We start from the raw sequence: 22534 nt of genomic DNA, 5'->3' as shown, positions 1-22534 counted from the left end.
CTAAAATCTTTATAACGATATAGAGTGAGTACTGAGAGTATTCAGACTCCTTTCATTGCAGCCATATACAAAAATCCCCAAAAAACATTTTATTTCTCACACTCTGCACCCCATCTTGACAGACAAAAACATGAACGTAGAATTATTTGTAAATTTATTAAATAAAAAATCAAATGTACATAAGTATTCACAGCCTCAGGTATTTTTCAATACGCTGCCACAAGAATTGCACATCTATCTTTTGGCAGTTGTGCAATTCTTGTGGCAGCGTATTGAAAAATATTGTGATTTTTTTTTTTGTAGTTTTTTTTTGTAGAAACGCTACGGATAATTAGAAGACGGAATGGCACGTCGACTTCCGGTTGAAGGCTCAGTTTAAAAAGAAAATAGCACAAACAAAAACACACCTTTTCAATGTCCCTGCTTGTTTTATATAACTATTTCCATTATAGCCATGAGCAAAGAAAAATCCCTATATTAGCCGCACCGTTTTATAAGCGTTGGAAAAAAAAAAGCAGAAATGCAGAGATTTTTGTAAATGTATAAAAAATTTTAAATAAATCACATGTACATAAGTATTCAGATCCTTAAGTATTTTCCAATACGCTCCCACAAGCTTGGCACACCTATCTTTAGGCAGTTGGGCATGTGATTTTTTATTTATTTAATTTTTTTTGTAGAAACGCTATGAATAACTAGAAGACAGAATGGCACGTCAACTTCCGGTTGAAGGCTCAGTTTAAAAAGAAAATAGCACAAACAATAACACACCTTTTCAATGTCCCTGGTTGTTTGATTTAACTATTTGCATTATGGCCATGAGCAAAGAAAAATCCCTAAATTAGCCGCACCGTTTTATAAGCGTTGGAAAAAAAAAAGCAGAAATGCAGAGATTTTTGTAAATGTATAAAAAAATTTAAATAAATCACATGTAAATAAGTATTCAGATCCTTAAGTATTTTTCAATACGCTCCCACAAGCTTGGCACACCTATGTTTAGGCAGTTGGGCATGTGATTTTTTATTTATTTAATTTTTTTTGTAGAAACGCTATGAATAACTAGAGGACGGAATGGCACGTCAACTTCCGGTTGAAGGCTCAGTTTAAAAAGAAAATAGCACAAACAATAACACACCTTTTCGATGTCCCTGGTTGTTTGATTTAACTATTTGCATTATGGCCATGAGCAAAGAAAAATTTCTAAAGTAGCCGCACCGTTTTATAAGCGTTGGAAAAAAAAGCAGAAATGTAGACATTTTTGTAAATGTATAAAAAATAAATCACTTGTACATAAGTATTCAGATCCTCAAGTATTTTTCAATACGCTCCCACAAGATTGGCACACCTATGTTTTGGCAGTTGGGCATGTGTTTTATTTTTTTATTTTTTTTAGTTTTTTAGTAGAAACGCTATGGATAACTAGAAGGCGGAATGGCACTTCGACTTCCGGTTAAAGGCTCAGTTTAAAAAGAAAATAGTAAAAACAATAACACACCTTTTCAATGTCCCTGGTTGTTTGATTTAACTATTTGCATTTTGGCCATGAGCAAAGAAAAATCCCTTAATTAGCCGCACCGTTTATAAGGGATGGAAAAAAAGTAGAAATGCAGACATTTTTTGTAAATGTATGTACATAAGTATTCACAGCCTCAAGTATTTTTCAATATGCTGCCACAAGCTTGGCACACCTATCTTTTGGCAGTTGGGAATGTGATTTTTTTTTTTTTTTGTAGGAACGCTATGGATAACTAGGAGACGGAATGGCATTTCGACTTCCGGTTGAAGGCTCAGTTTAAAAAGAACATAGCACAAACAATAACACACCTTTTCAATGTCCCTGGTTGTTTGATTTAACTATTTGCATTTTGGCCATGAGCAAAGAAAAATCCCTTTTTTAATTACCCACCGTTTATAAGGGATGGAAAAAAAGTAGAAATGTAGACATTTTTGTAAATGTATGTACATAAGTATTCACAGCCTCAAGTATTTTTCAATATGCTGCCACAAGCTTGGCACACCTATCTTTTGGCAGTTGGGAACGTGATTTTTTTTTTTTGTAGAAACGCTAACGATAAGTAGAAGACGGAATGGCACGTCGACTTCCGGTTGAAGGCTCAGTTTAAAAAGAAAATAGCACAAACAATAACACACCTGTTCAATGTCCCTAGTTTTTTGATTTAACTATTTGCATTTTGGCCATGAGCAAAGAAAAATCCCTTAATTAGTCGCACCATTTATAAGGGATGGAAAAAAAAAGTAGAAATGTAGACATTTTTGTCAATGTATTAAAAAAAAATCACATGTACATAAGTATTCACAGCCTCAAGTATTTTTCGATACGCTGCCACAAGCTTGGCACGCCTATCTTTTGGCAATTGGGCGTTTGATTTTTTTCAAAGTTTTTTTTTGTAGAAATGGTATGGATAACTAGGAGATGGAATGGCGCTTCTACTTCCGGTTGAAAGCTCAATTTAAAAAGAATGGCACTGCAGCGCCTGCAGTGAGCGAACTCTTCCAAATAAAAGTGCCATTGCACAAACAATAACACACTTTTTCAATGTCCTTGCTTGTTAGTTTTTTGCTAACAACGCTAGCTTGTATGCTAGCATGTACAAATATGCATGAAAACACTCCTAAAGACATCACACGCTTTAGGAAGTAAGAATTGTTGTAGTTATATGTAAAACTTACAAAGGTTGCCTGGAGTGATAAATGAAGAATCCATATCTGTAGCAACCGCTATGGACGGATAATAGAATGAACGTCCCTTTTACTTCCGGTTAGTATAAACAAAAGGGCTAAGCAGCACCTCCAAAAGATGGCGCCATAGCACAAACCATAACACACGTATTCAGTGTCCTTGATCGTTTTTGTTTTTTGTACTATTTACATTACGGCCGTCAGTGAAGAAACATTTATAAATTATCCGCACTGTTTCATAAGCGCAGGGAAAAAGCAGCGGCTTACAGTCTGGAAATTTACGGTACTTTTTTTTTACCGCCACGGAGGTGAGGATTAGTGAATTAGCGGTGGCTTTACAGTGTAGAGGGACGTTAGCCGCTGCATTGAGGATGCGTTTGTTCGCTTGTCGCGGTCACATTAGCGATATATTATAATGACAGCGTTAAAAACTCTATCGTCGGACAAATTGATATGGAATATATCACACAACCTTAAAATCTGGCGTAGGGTTGTACGGTATACTGGCATCAGTGAGAGCTTTGAATGGTTGACCAAATACTTATTTTCCACCATAATTTACAAATAAATTCTTTAAAATTCCTACAATGTGAATTCCTGGATTTTTTTTTCACATTCTGTCTCTCACAGTTGAAGTGTACCTATGATTAAAATTACAGACCTCTGTCATCATTTTAAGTGGGAGAACTTGCACAATCGGTGGCTGACTAAATACTTTTTTGCCCACATATGACTGGTCAAGTCGAGGTGTTTAATGGGGGCCAAGAACCTGTAGGCAGGAACCATCTGTGTCAGGTCCTCCTTGTATTGCTCCAGCACGGCTCTTGCCGCCAGGGGCTCTTGCTGACCCTCCATGCCAGCCAGGTGCACCAGCATCTGGGTGTGGAACGCTGCCCCGCTGGCCCAGAACCGCAGAGACCTGCGGGTCCGACAGCGCGTCTCAGGGGGATTGAAAACAAAAAACGACTGTTCTCGCTCACTATGTCGAGCCCACCTGGAGTCGCACTCCCCCCCCAGCAGGCAGGTCTTGAGCTGGGTCACCGTGAGGCTGAGCTGGCCCTCCAGTCTCAAGAAGTCCTGGACCAGTCGAGTCTTGTTGCTCAGGTTCATCCTGCAGCGCTTCAAGTACTCCTCCATCAGCTCCTGGAGCTCCAACGCTCTCTGCGGGAGGGGACACTTCGTTATTGCCCCTTCAAAGCAGACAAAGGCAGTCTTCGCTGTAAATGATGTCAGCGGATTTAAGATAAGATACTGTAAAACTACCACTTTTTTTCATTTACAGTAGTGCACTGTAAATACGACGGTAGATTTTACAATAAAAAAAAACTTGCAGCTCAGTCACCGGAATTTTACTCTAAAAATAAAAGTGGTATTGATTTTGTCCATTAACCTTAATGCACTGTAAAAATGTAAGTAGGTTTTACAGTAAAAAAATTACTTTCACCTCAGTGGCTAGAATTTTACTGTAAAAATAACTGATACTGTTCTTTAGATTTACAATAATGACAATATATTTTACAGTTTAAAAAAAAAACTGTGAGCACAGTCGTTAGAATTTTACTGTAGAAATAAGAGCGGTCCAATTGTTTCCATGAACAACAATTCACAAAGAGACAAAGACCATAGATTTTACAGTTAAAAAAAACTTGCAACTCAGTCACCAGAATTTTACTGTAAAAATGAAAATAGTAAATTTTTTTTTATTTACAGTAATGCACTAAAAAAACATTAGATTTTATGGTAAAAAAAAACACAACTGGCAGCTCAGTTGCGAGAATTTTACTATGAAAATGATTATCATACTGTTCATTAGATTTACAGTAATGCACTGTTAAAAAAAATGACAGTAGATTTTACGGTAAAAAAAAATGGTAGCGCAATCGTTTGGATTTTACTTTTTCCCATTTACAATCCACAAAGACACAAACAATAGATTTTACAATAAAAAAACTTGCAGCTCAGTCACTGGAATTTTACTGTAAAAATGAAAGTAGTAGTTTTATTTTTTTCGATTTACAGTAATGCACAAAAAAAATAATTAGATTTTATGGTAAAAAAAACAACAACTGGCAGCTCAGTTGCCAAAATTTTACAATAAAAATGATTATCATACTGTTCATTAGATTTAAAGTAATGCATTGTTAAAAAAAAAAAAAAAAAAAGGAGAATAGATTTTACTGTAAAAAAAACATGGTATCACAGTCGCTAGAATTTTACTGTAAAAATGACAGCGGTCCCATTGTTTCCATTAACAAGGAAGAAACAAAAACCATTGATTTTACAGTTTAAAAAAAAAACTTGCAGCTCTGTCACTAGAATTTTACTCTAAAAATAAATGTGGTATCGTTTTTTTTTTTCAATTTACAGTAATGCTCTGTAAAAACGAGTACAGTAAAATAACTGATTGCTCAGTTGCGGGAATTTTACCATAAAAATAATTGTCATTTTGTTCTTTCGATTTACAGTAATGCGCTGTAAAAAAAAAAAAAAAAAAATGACAATAGATTTTAAGATTAAATAAAACTGATAGCTCAGTCGTTAGAATTTTACTGTAAAAATAGTTAATGCACCTTTTTAACTATAATTTTTAATCCACTTTTTCTGATGTTGTTGCCCCTGTTGTTTTAATTAAATTGTTTTAATTCACTTATGTTTTGAACAGCGCTTTGTTATTTTATCCGTGAAAAGCGCTTAAAAATTAAATATACTTACTTAATAATCCACAAAATCATAAATTTTACAGTAAAAAAAAAAAAACTGCCAGAATTTTACTGTAAAAATTAAGAGTGGTATTTTTTTTTTCAATTTACAGAAATGCACTGTAGACTTTATGGTTAAAAAAACTGTCAGCTCACTTGCCAGAATTTGACTATGAAAATTATTATAATACTGTTCGTTAGATTTACAGTAATGCACTATTTTTAAAAAAATGAGAGTGGATTTTACGGTTAAAATAAAATGGTAGCATAGTTGTTGGAATTTTACTGTAAAAAAAAAACAGTGGTCCAGTTTTTTCCATTAATCCACAAAAAAACAAACAGTAGACTTTACGGTAAAAAAAAAACTTGCAGCTAAGTCACCAGAATTTTACTATAAAAATGATTATCATACTCTTCATTATATTCACAGTATGCACTGTAAAGACAACAAAAGTAGATTTTACTGTAAAGAAACTGGCAGATCTGATGGTATAGTTTTGTCCATGAATAATAATGCCCAAAAAAACGGACAGTAGATTTTACAGTAGAAAAAACATGTCATTCCATCCATCCATCCATTTCTACCGCTTATTCCCTTTGGGGTCGCGGGGGGCGCTGGTGCCTATCTCAGCTACAATCGGGCGGAAGGCGGGGTACACCCTGGACAACTCGCCACCTCATCGCAGCTGTTCTTTCAATTTACAGTAATGCACTGTAAAAACGAGAGTAGGTTTTACTGTAAAGAAACTGACAGTTCAGTTGCCAGAATTTTACCACAAAAATCATTGTCATACTGTTCTTTCAATTTCAGTAATGCACTGTAAAAACGAGATTTTACAATAAAAAAAAACTTGTTAGCTCAGTCACAAAAATGTTATTGTAAGAATAACAGCTGTCCCAATTTTTCCATTTACAGTAAGACACAAAGAAACAAAGACCGTAGATTTTACTGTAAAAAGAACTACCAGCTCAGTCGTTAGAATTACACTGTAAAAAATAAGTGTTCATATTTTTTTCCATTTACGGTAATGCAAAGTACATTTTACAGCAACAAAACTGTTAGCTCAATCGTTAGAATTTTACTGTAAAATTGACAGTGGTCCTGTTTTTTTTTCATATTCAATAATCCACAAAGAAACAAAGACCGTAGATTTTACGGTGAAAAACTTGCAGCTCGGTCACCAGAATTTTACTGTAAAAAAAAGTGGTACCATTTTCCCATTTACAGTAATGCACCGTAAAAACGAGAGTAGATTTTACTGTAAAAAAAAAAATGGCAGCTCAGTTGCCAGAATTTTACCATAAAAACAATTGTCATACTGTTCTTTCAAATTACAGCATTGCACTGTAGATTTTACGGTAAAATAACAATGGTCCCGTTTTTTTAATTTACAGAAATGCATGACGACTGTAAAAAACTAGCAGTTCAGTCACAAGAATGTTACTGTAAAACTAAAAGTGGTATAATTGATTTACAGTAATGCACTGTAAAAGCAACGACCATAGATTTTAAGGAACAAAAAAAATTGACCGCTTTTTACCGTAAAAATTAATGTATTGTTTTTTTTAATTCACAGAAATGCACTGTAATAACAAGAGTAGACTTTACAGTAAAAAAAGTTAGAGAATTTTACCTAAAATAATTATTGTATTACTGTTCTTTAAATTTACATGAATGCACTGTAACAAGTAGTATAGTTTTTCCCATGAACAATAATGCACAAAAAAACAAAGACAGTAGATTTTAATGTAAAAAAACAAACAAACAAACTGGTAGATTAGTTGCTAGAATTTTGTTGTAAAAAAACAGTGGTACCATTTTTTTCTATTAACAGTAATGCACAAAATAAACAAAGATTTTATTTTTTTTTAAAACTGGCAGCTTAGCATACTTGCAAACTCTCCCGGATTTTCCGCGAGACTCCCGAAATTCAGCGCCTTTCCCGAAAACCTCCCGGGACAAATTTTCTCCCGAAATTCATGCGGAGCAGGAGGCCACGCCCCCTCCAGCTCCATGTGGACCTGCGTGACATGTCGACAGCCTGTTTTCACGTCCGCTTTCCCACAATATAAACAGCATGTCTGCCCAATGACATTATAACTGTAGAATGATCGAGGGCGAGTTGTTGGTTTCTTATGTGGGTTTATTGTTAGGCAGTTTCATTAACGTCCTCCCAGAGCGATAACAACACACAACAACTGCAATCCGTTTTCGTCTACCGTAAAGCAGTTTGTCTGCCATAAACAGCAATGTTGTGACACTTTTAAACAGGATAATACTGCCATCTACTGTACATGCATATGGTTAGAAAAGCAAGTATGGACAATTCAACCCTTAACTCAACAATGAGTCGATGAGTTTTGTGTGTGTAAATGTGTAAATAAATGAACACTGAAATTCAAGTATTTCTTATATATATATATATATATATATATATATATATATATATATATATATATGTGTGTGTGTGTGTATATATGTATATATATATATCCATCCATCTTCTACCGCTTATTCCCTTTTGGGGTTGCGGGGGGCGCTGGCGCCTATCTCAGCTACAATCATATATATATAAAATAGTGTCGTGGAAATTTCTTAAAGACGATCCTTTAGTGACAAATACCTTTAAAATTATTTATTAAAGTAACAAACAAATAACAAGCTTTGCAAAGCGAGACCAAACCAGAACAACACATCCGTTCATTCCTGCTTGTTCTAACTCCTTTAGAATTTGACATGTTTGACATGACAATGATACATTCTCAGAAGTCCCACCCTCCATGCTCATTTACATACAGTACACCAGTGGAATGAATACCCAAAAAGTCCTGTGAAGAAGGAGAGGGTGTCGTTTGCCCAGAAAGGGGGGGGGGGGTCACTCAGGAAAGGGGAACAATTTAGCTCTGTTGGGGGTCAAGAATAGATGACAAATATGCCCAGGTCAACTAAAGTCCACATGTTACATCAAAGACACAGGAGACAGAGCTTGATCAGATAATAGATCTCTTGCTAAGTGTCACATTCCTGAGCCCAATAAACAACTGTTGGCGACCCGTTCAAAGAACATCATCAATTAAAACGAGTACAAGTAATTTTGCTATCACAATATATATATATATTATAGCTAGAATTCACTGAAAGTCAAGTATTTCTTATATATATGAAATACTTGACTTGGTGAATCTAGCTGTAAATATACTCCTCCCCTCTTAATCACGCCCCCAACCACGCCCACCACCCCCCGAAATCGGAGGTCTCAAGGTTGGCAAGAATGCAGCTCAGGTGCCATAATTTACCATAAAAATAATTGTCATGTTGTTCTTTCAGTTTACAGTAATGCACAACAAAATAGTATTAATTAGTAGATTTTACAGTAAAAAACTAGCAGCCCAGTTAGCAGAATTTTACTTTGAAAACCACAGTGGTACTGTTTTTAATCTTTCCATTTACATTAATGCACTATTAAAACAACAGTAGATTTTACAGTAAAAAAAAAAAAAAAACAAGCAGCCCAGGCGCCAGAATTCTACCGTAAAAATAAAAGGGACACCTTTTTATCATTTAAAGTAGTTCCATGTAAAAACCACCATAAATGTTACTGCAAAATTCTGACTGTTCTTTTTTACAGTGTACCTGACGTGACGACGACCACGACGCCTTCACTTTCCCCCCGGCGGACCGCTGCCTGGACGACGTGTAGACCAAGTCCATCACCATGGCGACCGCCAACCCCAGGAGGCCGGCCAAGCGCGGCTCATCTGAGAATGAAGACAGCCGTCCAATCAGATCCCTCAGGTAGGTGGGCGCCTTGTCGCCGATGTGGCCCTGCAGCTGGTGGACATATTTCAACACAAAGGGCTTTGATGGCGCTATCTGCAGGGCAAAATCAGTGTCCAGCTGAGGGCGCTCTGAACATTTTCCAGCAGGAAGATGCTTTGACAAGATTTTGTGTGCTTTCGTTTTTATTTTTTTTTCGAGAATGGAAATATTTGAAAAACAAAATACATTTTTCCCGTCATAAAATAATGTCCACACAGATAAAGCCGACAACATTAAAAAAAATAGATCCAAGAAACGCTTCAATTAAGCGAGATTACCCGTACTCTTCTATAGGGTACGTTAGGTTGGCTAAATCAAGTCCCCATGAGCTTGTTGTAAACAAACATGGCGTTGACCGTCTGTCACCTTTTCCACTGTTCCAGAGGAAGCCTTTCCGTGTGTTAATTGCTCCAAATATTCTGCAGAAATGTTGCCAAGAGGGGAAAAAAAAAAAAAAAAAAAAAAATGTTTTAATTCATCGCGCTTCAACACATCAACCCTCATCCACCACTTGAAACAGCATCACAGCTAGAAAGGTGTTCTGAAAGCTGCTGCAGCTTCCATGGCACTAATAAGGACAAAGTCAAATACTGGAATACAACGCACCGCTAAGCCACACCCACAACATTTTTGAAGAAAAAAGTGTTCCCGTAGTATAGCCACACAAGAATGTAAGCCGCAGATATATAAGTTGTAAAAAGTTATTTACACAGGAAGATGTTTTTTATTTTCATATCTTAATTGTTTCCAAACGGTACCTGTAACCCGGCAGTAAAACGGCTGATCAAACAAAATATAACTCATCGCCATGGACCCACAATCAGCTAAACAGACTCAATTACTCCACCATGACGTCTTGGGGAATTTACAAAAATGCAACAGTAAAAAAAGTGTCATTTCTACTGTAATGAGATTTTCTTATTTAAACGGGGATAGCAGGTCCATTCTATGTGTCATACTTGATCATTTCGCGATATTGCCATATTTTTGCTGAAAGGATTTAGTAGAGAACATCGACAATAAAGTTCGCAACTTTTGGTCGCTAATAAAAAAAGCCTTGCCTTTACCGGAAGTAGCACGGGTTGTAGGGCTCCTCACATCCTCACATTGTTTACAATCATAGCCAGCAGCAGCTAGAGCTATTCGGACTGAGAAAGCGACAATTTCCCCATTAATTTGAGCGAGGATGAAAGATTCGTGGATGAGGACATTAAGAGTGAAGGACTATTTAAAAAAAAAAAAAGGCGATTGCAGTGGGAGCGATTCAGATGTTATTAGATACATTTACTAGGATACTTCTGTAAAATCCCTTATCTGCCTATTGTGTTGCTAGTGTTTTAGTGAGATTAAAAAGTACCTGAAGGACTCTAAAAAAAAAATTGTAAAAAAAAAAAATCAGGCGATTGCAATGGGAGCGATTCAGATGTTATTAGACACATTTACTAGGATAATTCTGGAAAATCCCTTATCTGCCTATTGTGTTGCTAGTGTTTTAGTGAGATTAAATAGTACCTGAAAGTCGGAGGAGTGTGGCCACGGGTGTGTTGACGCCAGAGTCTCTGAGGGAAGTCACGGCAGCTGCAGCACGACGGAAGCTCCGATAATGTCTCCGGTAAGAGGCGACTTATTACCACAATTTTCTCACCGAAAACTGCCGGTTGACATGTAGTCGGGATCCATGTTCGCTTGACCGCTCTGATCCATAGTAAAGCTTCATCTTCGGGAATTTTAAACAAGGAATCACCGTGTGTTGGTGTGGCTAAAGGCTAAAGGCTAAAAGCTTCCCACTTCCATCTTTCTACTTTGACTTCTCCATTATTAATTGAACAAATTGCAAAAGATTCAGCAACACAGATGTCCAGAATACTGTGTAATTATGCGATTAAAGCAGACTACTTATAGCTTGGATCGGGCTGGAAAATAATGTCCGCTACAACCGGTGACGTCAAACGCACGTGTCATCATACCGCAACGTTTTCAACACGACACTTCGCGGGAAATTTAAAATTGCAATTTAGTAAACTAAAAAGGCAGTATTGGCATGTTTTGGAATGTTCATATTTCATCTTTGATATATAAACTATCAGACTGCATGGTCGGTAGTAATGGGTTTCAGTAGGCCTTTAATAATACTAATACGGACTCTTGTAAATGTGCTAGCATATTAGCTAATGCTAACGACGCTAGCTTCATAAAAATACAATAGCACGTACAAATATGCATGAAAACACTCCTAAAGACATCACACATAAGACGGTTTAGTAAATAAGAATTGTTTGTTATTTAGTATCGCGAAATGATCAAGTATGACACATAGAATGGACCTGCTATCCCCGTTTAAATAAGAAAATCTCATTTCAGTAGGCCTTAAAGTCATCACTGAATGTATTTTCTTGGCATTTCAATTTTGTCCTGGTCAATTTCTGAGGAAACTGACATTTATATTTTTGCTTGTATTGATTTTATTTTTAGCATGACACGTTAAACCTTATCGGTATGTTGGTTTGTCTGTCTGTCGGCTTGTGTGTTTGTTTGTTTGTATGTGTGTTAGTTAGTTAGCAACGTAACTCAAAAGGTTAAGGTAGGGTTTTGATAACACTTCCAGGAAATGCGAACAATGGGATAAGTAGGAAGTGATTTAATTTTGGGGGTGATCCGGATTATCTTCTGGATTCAAGACTTTTTAAGAGGTTTCTGTACTATTGAGAAACAGACCTGCACTCTCCAAGTGCTTTTCTAGTTATTAATTGTTTTAAAGTCATCACTGAATGTATTTTCTTGGCATTTCAATTTTGTCCTAGTCAATTTCCGAGGAAACTGACATTTATATTTTTGCTTGTATTGACTTTATTTTTAGCATGGCACATTAAACCTTATCGGTATGTTTGTCTGTCTGTCGGCTTGTGTGTTTGCTTGTGAGTTAGTTAGTTAGCAACGTAACTCAAAAGATTATAGTAGGGTTTTGATAACACTTCCAGGAAATGTCTGAAATGGGATAAAAAAACAAGTCATTAGATTTTGGGGATGATCCGGATTACCTTCTGGATTCAAGGTTTTTTTTAAAGGATTCTAAATTTTCCAGTCATTTATTTTTTTTAAAGTCCTCAATGAATGCATTTTCTTGGCATTTCAATTTGGTCCCAGTCAACTTCTGAGAAAACTGACGTATATATTTTTGCTTCTATTGATTTTATTTTTAGCATGGCACATTAAACCTTATCAGTAGTTTGTCTGTTTGGCGACTTGTTTTTCTGTTAGCAACATGGCAAAAAAGGTGTTGGGAGGATTGTTATGAAACGTTGACATAGCGAGAAAGTGATGACATTTTGGGGGTGATCTGGATTAGCTTCTAGATCCAGGACGTCTTTACCATTGAGAAACAGACCTGCACTCTCCAAGTGCTTTTCTAGTTATTAATTATTTTAAAGTCCTCAATGAATGTTTTTCTTGGCATTAAGATTTGGTCCCAGGCAATTTCGGAGGGAACTGATATTTACAGTTTTGCTTCTGTGAATTTTACTTTTAGCATGGCACATCAAAACTTATCAATGGTTTGTCTGTCTGTCTGCTTGTTTGTTTGTTTGCTAGCAACATAGCTCAAAAAGTTATTGAAGGATTTTGATGAAACGTTCAGGAAATGTCAGAAATGAAATTTGGTTGTACTTGCGCAATGTCAATAAAGAGCAAGGATAAGGAGCTAGATTTTGGGGGTGATCCGGATTACCTTCTAGATTCAGGATGTCTTTACTATTGAGAAACAGACCTGCACTCGCCAAGTGCTTTTCTAGTTATTAATTATTTTAAAGTCCTCAATGAATGATTTTCCTTGGCATTAAGATTTGCTCCCAGGCAATTTCGGAGGGAACTGACATTTACAGTTTTGCTTTTGTGGATATTATTTTTAGCATGGCACATCAAACCTTATCAATGTCTGTCTGCTCGTTTGTTTGTTTGTTTGTTTGTTTGTTAGCAACAAAGCTCAAAAAGTTATTGAAGGATTTTGATGAAACGTTCAGGAAATATCAGAAATTAAATTTGGTTGTACTTGTACAAGGATAAGGCGTTAGATTTTGGGGGTGATCCGGATTACCTTCTAGATTCAGGATTTCTTAAGAGGACTCTTTACTATTGAGAGACAGACCTGCAGTCTCTAAGTGCTTTTCTAGCACATTTATTATTTTTTTAAATGCATTTTCTTGGCATTTCGATTTGGTCCCAGTCAATTTCTGAGGGAACTGACATTTATAATTTTGCTTTTATTGCTTTTATTTTTAGCATAGTTGTTTTCCAAAAGAACAAAAGTGCACCTCATGCAAAACAAGTGATTTAATTTCATTCCAAACACTTAAACTAACAAAATGATTGGACTTTTTCTGTCAGAAAAGCAGCGATTTCCTGGCATTGCCTCAAAGTCCCTGCTGAGCACATTGCCCACAACCACTATTTATTTTCACCAAATAGATAATTAGAAGATTTTTTTGAACTGACAAGTTTTTTTTTCTAGTTTCAGATCTGGTTTACCTGCAGTAGTTCTTCCTGTAGGCGAGACTTGGAGTCCTCGTCCTGACTGGTGAGCAGCAAAGGGTGCACCACACCGAGCTCAGGTATGGCCCCGCCTTCCAGCATCCTCTGGTAGAGGAGCGAGCCAACGGCCTGTTTTACCTTGGAGAGGTCTTCTTCTGATGACAGCAGCTGGCCCATGTCGCTTGTGGGTCATCTGAGAAGAAGATGCAGATGTTTGGCTTAAAAACTGTCATCAGCAAAACGGTTTCATTACGTTCCAAACAGTATTCTCGAAGCATTGAATTGATCTGAGCTGGACTGGTCAGGTTTCAGGCTTCGTCAATTCATGCTCAAAAACTACATAGGACAGGTCTCGTCTAAGGGGATGGGGCCAGATACAAGGTACCGTAAATTCCGGGCTAAAGAGCGTACCGGTGTTAAAGGGGAACATTATCACCAGACCTATGTAAGCGTCTATATATACCTTGATGGTGCAGAAAAAAGACCATGTATTTTTTTAACCGATTTCTGAACTCTAAATGGGTGAATTTTGGCGAATTAAACGCCTTTCTGTTTATCGCGCTGGAGGCGATGACGTCAGAACGTGACGTCGCCGAGGTAACACACCCGCCATTTTCATTTTCAACACATTACAAACACCGGGTCTCAGCTCTGTTATTTTCCGTTTTTTTGACTATTTTTTGGAACCTTGGAGACATCATGCCTCGTCGGTGTGTTGTCGGAGGGTGTAACAACACTAACAGGGAGGGATTCAAGTTGCACCACTGGCCCGATGATGCGAAAGTGTCTGCCGCCAGACCCCCATTGAATGTGCTGGAGTGTCTCCACATTTTACCGGCGATGCTAAGGCAGACATGGCACAGAGATGTATGGATAACCTGCAAATGCATTTGCAACGATAGTCAACGAAGTCACAAAGGTGAGTTTTGTTGATGTTGACTGCCAGCTAATCGATGCTAACATGCTACGCTAATCGATGCTAACATGCTATTTACCGGCGGTGCTAAAGCAGACATGGTACAGAGATGTATGGATAACCTGTAGATGCATTTGCAACTATATTACGTTTCCTTCCAACCACATTTAATGCGAAAAAAAACACTTACCAATCGACGGATTTAAGTTGCTCCAGTGTCACAAGATGCAAAAGTCCTGATCGTTTGGTCCGCACATTTTACCGGCGATGCTAACGCAGCTATTCGGCCATGCTATGGCTATGAATAGCGTCAATAGCTATTCGCTCAATAGCTTCAGTTTCTTCTTCAATACTTTCATACTCCAACCATCCGTTTCAATACATGCGTAATCTGTTGAATCGCTTAAGCCGCTGAAATCCGAGTCTGAATCCGATCTAATGTCGCTATATCTTGCTGTGGTATTCCCATTGTTTGTTTACATTGGCAGCACTTTATTACGTCACAGGGAAATGGATAGTGGTTTCGAAGATAGCGAAAATAAGGCACTTTAAAGCTTTATTTAGGTATATTCCGAACCGGTAAAATTTTAAAAAAACTTCAAAAAATACAACAAGCCACTGGGAACTGATTTTTATTGTTTTTAACCCTTTTGAAATTATGATAATGTTCCCCTTTAAAGCTGCACCAACCAAATTTGAGAAGAAATACATATGTTTGCACTTTAAGCCGCAGATATACAAACCCTGTTTCCATTTGAGTTGGGAAATTGTGTTAGATGTAAATATAAACGGAATACAATGATTTACAAATTCTTTTCAACCCATATTCAGTTGAATATGCTACAAAGACAACATATTTGATTTTTTTTTTGCAAATAATCATTAACTTTAGAATTTGATGCCAACAACACGTGACAAAGGAGTTGGGAAAAGTAGCAATAAATACTGATAAAGTTGAGGAATGCTCATCAAACACTTATTTGGAACATCCTACAGGTGTGCAGGCTAATTGGAAACAGGTGGGTGCCATGATTGGGTATAAAGGCAGCTTCCATGAAATGCTAAGTAATTCACAAACAAGGATGGGGTGAGGGTCACCACTTTGTAAGCAAATTGTCGAACAGTTTTAGAACAACATTTCTCAACGAGCTATTGCAAGGAATTTAGGGATCTTACCATCTACGGTCCGTAAAATCATCAAAAGGTTCAGAGAATCGGGAAAAATCACTTCACGTAAGCGATGATATTACGGACCTTTGATCCCTCAGGGTGGTACTGCATCAAAAACCGGCATCAGTGTGTAAATGATATCACCACATGGGCTCAGGAACACTTCATAAAACCACTGTGAGTAACTGCAGTTGGTCGCTACATCTGTAAGTGCAAGTTAAGATTGTACTATGCAAAGCAAAACCCATTTCTCAACAATACCCAGAAACACCCGAGATTATATAAGATGGACTGATGCAAAGTGGAAAAGTGTTCTGTGGTCTGACGAGTCCACATTTCAAATTATATTTGGAAACTGTGGACGTGGTGTCCTCCGGAACAAAGAGGAAAATAACCATCCGGATTGTTATAGGCGTAAAGTTTGAAAGGCAGCATGTGTGATGGTATGGGGGTGTATTAGTGCCCAAGGCATGGGTAACTTACACATCTGTGAAGACACCATTAATGCTGAATGGTCCATACAGGTTTTGGAGCAACATATGTTGTCATCCAAGCAACGTTATCATGGACGCCCCTGTTTATTTCAGCAAGACAATGCCAAGCCACGTGTTACAACAACGTGGCTTCGTAGTGAAAGAGTGCGGGTACTAGACTGGCCCGCCTGCAGTCCGGACCTGTCTCCCATCAAAAATGTGTGGCGCATTATGAAGGGTAAAATAGGACAGTGGAGACCCCGAAATGTTGAACGACTGAAGCTCTACATATAACAAGAATGGGAAAGAATTCCACTTTCAAAGTTTCAACAATTAGTTTCCTCAGTTCCCAAAGGTTTATTGAGTGTTGTTAAAAGAAAAGGTGATGTAACACAGTGGTGAACATGCCCTTTCCCAACTACTTTGGCACGTGTTGCAGCCATGAAATTCTAAGTTAATTATTATTTGCAAAAAAAAAATAACGTTTATGAGTTTGAACATCAAATATCTTGTCTTTGTAGTGCATCCAATTGAATATGGGTTGAAAATTATTTGCAATTCATTATATTCTGTTTATATTTACATCTAACAATTTCCCATCTCATATGGAAACGTGGTTTGTGTACCGGTACAAAATATTTTGTAAATGTTTTACATACCTTAATTGTTTCCAAACGGCAAACTAGGCGGTAAAACAGCTGATTGAACAAAACAGAAGACATCGTCATGGACCCACTAGCTGCGCGAGCTAACTCTCCAATCAGCTAAACAGACTCAATAAAACCTCAATGACATTTTGCTCGATTTATGAAACTGAAACAATACAAAAATAATGCCAATGTAAGCACTCGTAAATGTGTTAGCATATTTGCTAATACTAACGACGCTAGTTTGATTATATTATGATAGCATGCACTTGGGATGCCATGGCGTGGTTTTTGAGAGTGGCCGTGCCAGCAACCTGAGGGTTCCTGGTTCAATCCCCACCTTCTATCAACCTTTAACCTTCCTCTTGTGTTAGCTTTCTGTTACCATCTCTTATGTTAACGGGTCGGTTTTGACCCATGTTTTAAATCAGCTGTAAAATACACTAAAAACAATTATCTATCATCCAATTTGTTTCTCATCTCTTGGTTACCTTGTTAGGCTTCCTTATCCTTGAAAATATTGGTTTTAATATTTTTGGTTTGGGCCATTGGGCCTTATTTTGTCAGTGTACCCCTCGATTTCCATTTTTAAAAATGGTAAAACGAACCTCAAGAGAATCATATAAATAAAAAAAAAGGTTGTTGTGTTACCTAACTATTACTAAGGGGTATTAGAACACATCTATTAAATAAATGTGTTTTGTTTATTTTTTCATTTTAAGAATTTTAACTATAGTAACATCTATGGTGTTACGGGTCAATTTCGACCCATATATATTTACTTCAAGAAAAAGGCTGAAAAGTATTTTTTTCAGCAACAGAAATCCAACATCAAACAAAACACCAATCAAGCAAATCAAACCAAGAGAAATAGATTACTAGTTCCAAAACTAATAAAAAAACAAAATCAGAGTGGCAAAAAGTGACACTTTTAGTGTCCGTCTTTTGTTTGTTTTTGTACAGGATAACAAGGTAAAATGAGAACCCACTAAAGCTCACATGATTGGGAGAGGAGCTGGCTGTCAGTGTGTTCAGTTTTGGCTCTTGTCATTGCTTTATCATCTTATTTTTATAGCCGGGTCGAAACCGACCCTAACAACACCAAGGGCATAATTTCTTCCAGAGCATTTTATAATTTAGTGAAAAAAATTAAAATGTTTTATTTTGTTGACAAAGAGGTTCCTGACAAAGTCAAAAAGCTTTGATGCAAAAAAATAAATGTGGTGTTTTTATGCATTTAAAAACTAAAACGGGTCGGTGCCGACCCTAACACAAGACGAAGGTTAAAGGCCTAATGAAACCCACTACTACCGACCACGCAGTTTGATAATTTATATATCAATGATGAAATATAAACATTGCAACACATGCCAATACGGCCGGTTTAGTTAACTAATTTACAATTTTAAATTTCCCGCTGAGTTTCTTGTTGAAAACGTCACGGAATGATGACGCGTATGTTGACGCATGTTTGTGACGTCTCAGGTTGTAGCGGATATATTAGCTCAGCACCACTTACGGCTAAAAGTCGTCTCTTTTCATCGCATAATTACACAGTAATTTGGACATCTGTGTTGCTGAATCTTTTGCAATTTGTTAAATTAATAATGGACTATAAAGAACAATGCTTTAGCACCGGAAACACAGCTGCACTACAAAAAGTCAGTGTTCAAAAACAAGAAAAAAAAATACAAAAATGAGGGGTATTTTACTTGAACTAAGCAAAATTATCTGCCAATAGAACAAGAAAATTCAGCTTGTCAAGACTTTCCAAAACAAATTAAAATTAGCAAAACTCAATGAACCCCAAAATACCTTAAAATAAGTATATTCTCACTAAAAGCAAGTGCACTTTTCTTGGAAGAAAAAAAGTAGCGGGGGTTTTATATTGTAGCGTCCCGGAGGAGTTAGTGCTACAAGGGGTTCTGGGTATTTGTTCTGTTGTATTTATGTTGTGTTACGGTGCGGATGTTCTCCCAAAATGTGTTTGTCATTCATGTTTTGGTGTGCGACTTGTCCAGGGTGTACGCCGCCTTCCGCCCGATTGTAGCTGAGTAGGCACCAGCACCCCCCGCGACCCCAAAGGGAATAAGCGGTTGAAAATAGATGGATGGATTCTTGTTTGGTGTGGGTTCACAGTGTGGCGCATATTTGTAACAGTGTTAAAGTTGTTTATACAGCCACCCTCAGTGTGACCTGTATGGCTGTTGACCAAGTATGCTTGCATTCACTTATGTGTGTGAAATGCCATAGATATTATGTGATTCAGCCGGCACGCAATGGCAGTGCCTTTAAGGTTTATTGGCGCTCTGTACTTCTCCCTACGTTCGAGTATCACTCCGTACAGCAGCGTTTTAAAAAGTCATAGATTTTACTTTTTGAAACCGATACCGATAATTTCCGATATCATATTTTAAAGCATTTATTGGCCGATAAAGAGTTGACATTCTAGTTTCAAGCATGTTTTACTCAATATATGTCATAAAATCTCAGTAATAAGCTGTAGTATCTTACTCACGATAATTTAGGACCTAAATCCTAAAAACAAGCAAAACAGTCTAACAGAAAATCTGCTTAATGAGAAGAATTATCTTATCAAACAGAAAATAAGCAAATATCACCCTTATTTGAGATATTTAATCTTACTTAGATTTCAGTTTTTGCAGTGTGGTGTTTCTTTGTTTGTTGTGAAGCTTTAACAGAGAGCGGTCAAGCGAACATGTTTCTCTACGTCAACCAGCAAGTTTTTGGATGGGAAAATTGTGATATTAAGTCGGCTCTTACCGGAGACTTGAGTGGATTATGCGACCTCCTCCTGCAGCTGTCAAAAAGGCAGCTGTGATCTTGGCTCCTCCATTGGCTTCTCTGAGAGACACTGGCGTTCACCGCAGCCCTCGACTTTCAGGTATGACTTTATAATCTCACTAAAACACTATTAACACAATAAGCAGATAGGGGATTTTCCTGAATTATCAGAGTAAATGTGTCTAATGACATCTGAAACGCTCACGCTGCCGTCGGCTGGAGCCGTCGCCTTTTCTTTTCTTTTTTTTAGTGCTTCACTCTAACTTTTCTCATCCACGAATATTTCATCCTCGCTCAAATTAATGGGGAACTCGTCGCTTTCTCGGTCCGAATTGCACTTGCTGCTGGTGGCTATGATTATAAACAATGTGAGGAGCCCTACAACCCGTGACGTCACGCGCACATCGTCTGCTACTTCCGGTAAAGGCAAGGCTTTTTTTATTAGCGACCAAAAGTTGCAAACTTTATCGTCAATGTTCTCTACTAAATCCTTTCAGCAAAAATATGGCAATATCGCAAAATGATCAAGTATGACACATAGAATGGACCTGCTATCCCCGTTTAAATAAGAAAATCTCATTTCAGTAGGCCTTTAAAGAGCTTTGAGCAAATGCAACTAATCTTCCTTCTGTGAAGTGTGCACGACGAGAGGAGGGTTGGTGGGGGGGTTAGCCACAGGCACATAGAGGGTGAAAGTAATAGCTGCAAAGTCTTTAAACACTGATAAATAGGCCAAGGGCTTCTATTTAGCTAAATGGAACAGCGGTGGACTTGGTGGTGGTGTGATGCTGACTTTTTTTTAACTAGATTAAATATGGGACAAGTGGGGGGGATTGTTAAAGATGTGCTTTGTTATCTGGGACAAGAGCTGGAGCACCTGTCAGGCGTGATGACGTTACGGAACGCTTCTCGACTGCGACTCAGGTCGCAATGGCTAAAAACCTGCCTGGGATTCGGGCGTGCGTCAGCTGGGGGACCATGAACAAAATTCTTAGTAACGTCCCAAACAAGCGGTAGAAAATGGATGGATGGATGGATGACAGCGTCATAAATGTGCATGAAAACACTCCTACAAACATCACACGTAGGACGGTTTAGTAAGTATGAATTGTTTTAGTTATATTGTAAAACTAAAACGTTGCTTGGAGTGATGAATTAAGAATTATTTCGAGCAAGAAACGCTATGGACGGTTTTACTTCCGGTTCAAGGCATTAAACAGGAAGCACATTTTAAACAATAAACAGTCCTCTGCAGTGGACATTTGTGTTTTGCACAAGGGGGCTACAAATTAAAATTCCACTGCAGAGGACGCCGGGGCCTATAGCAGAAGTGGTGCTTACGTTACTACGACTCGCAAAACCACATCGAAGGTAGCGCGCTACGTTACGTCAAACATATTGGCAACGGCGTTGTGATGTACATAAAGGTAAGTACCGTACATTCCCGGCTATGAGCTGCTACTTTTTTCCTTCACTTTGGACCCTTTGGCTTATAAAACGGTGCAGCATATTTATGGATTTTGTTTGATAATGTTTTATGTTCAATAGAATTCATTAAACCATAGCGGAGAGACTGGAATGGGGTTTTAATGTTGGTGCTATGGCGCCATCTTTTGGACAAACTCGCTCGCTGAAGGTGCTGCGGGTTAAAATTGTACTTTTGGTTTTAATGCCATGGACCGGAAGTATAATTGTGCATAGCATTCCTGTCTTATTCTTCATTCATCACTCCAAGCAACGTGTTAGGTTTACAACATAACTAAAACTATTTCTATTTACTGAACTTTCCCATTTGTGATGTCTGCAGGAGTGTTTTCATTTATATTTGTACGTGCTTGGAGAAGTTGCCCTCTAGTAGGTTCTTCGGACCACCACACACTGCCAGGAGAGCCCGGAATTCAGGGTATAACACTGTTTTATTTTCATAAATGTCTTTCTCTCCTGCTTCCACTCAATAGCACCTCCAACTCCAATTACTTGTCTCATCCCGGCTGCTGCTAATAAAGGCGACAGGTGATTAGATAACAAGGCCCACCAGGGCCATCTACGCACCTGTCGCTGTCCTCCAGGCCGGTCCTGGCACACCCCGTTCCGCGGCAGGCCCGCAGGCCACGCTCTCCACCACAATGCTATTATAATGTAATGAAGCTAGTGCCGTTAGCATTAGCTAATATGCCAACACGTTTACGAGTGTCTGTGTTAGTATTAGTAACTTACAAAGGCCTTCTTTTTGTATTATTTCAGTTTTGTACAAACCCTGTTTCCAAATGAGTTGGGAAATTGTGCTAGATGTAAATATAAACAGAATACAATGATTTGCAAATCATTTTCAACCCATATTCAGTTGAATATGCTACAAAGACAAAATATTTGATGTTCAAACTGATAAACATTTTTTTTTTTGCAAATCATTAACTATAGAATTTGATGCCAGCAACATGTGACAAAGAAGTTGGGAAAGGTGGCAATAAATACTGACAAAGTTGAGGAATGCTCATCAAACACTTATTTGGAACATCCCACAGGTGTGCAGGCTAATTGGGAACAGGTGGGTGCCATGATTGGGTATAAAAACGGCTTCCCAAAAAATGCTCAGTCTTTCACAAGAAAGGATGGGGCGAGGTACACCCCTTTGTCCACAACTGCGTGAGCAAATAGTCAAACAGTTTAAGAGCAATGTTTTTCAAAGTGCAGTTGCAAAAAAATTTAGGGATTTCAACATCTACGATCCATAATACCATCAAAAGTTTTAGAGAATCTGGAGAAATCACTCCACGTAA

At 37.7% G+C, this 22534-nt stretch overlaps 1 protein-coding gene across 1 annotated transcript in view; it reads right to left on the bottom strand.

Annotated features, from left to right (window-relative positions):
• LOC133559476 (uncharacterized) overlaps positions 1-22534 on the bottom strand; it is a 45091-nt gene that overhangs the window by 5500 nt on the left and 17057 nt on the right. Inside the window, exons 2-5 of the mRNA XM_061911285.1 lie at positions 13741-13936; positions 9034-9231; positions 3695-3861; positions 3470-3619 (exon numbers count right to left, since the gene is read on the bottom strand). Coding sequence (XP_061767269.1) covers positions 3470-3619; positions 3695-3861; positions 9034-9231; positions 13741-13920 — 695 coding nt within the window. The 5' untranslated portion in view covers positions 13921-13936. The remainder of the gene's footprint in view (positions 1-3469; positions 3620-3694; positions 3862-9033; positions 9232-13740; positions 13937-22534) is intronic.

The sequence above is a fragment of the Nerophis ophidion genome, linkage group LG09 (genome assembly GCF_033978795.1).
Source record: "Nerophis ophidion isolate RoL-2023_Sa linkage group LG09, RoL_Noph_v1.0, whole genome shotgun sequence".
In the NCBI taxonomy this organism is placed as follows: Eukaryota; Metazoa; Chordata; class Actinopteri; order Syngnathiformes; family Syngnathidae; genus Nerophis; species Nerophis ophidion.
This window is presented reverse-complemented; position numbering and strand designations above follow the sequence as displayed.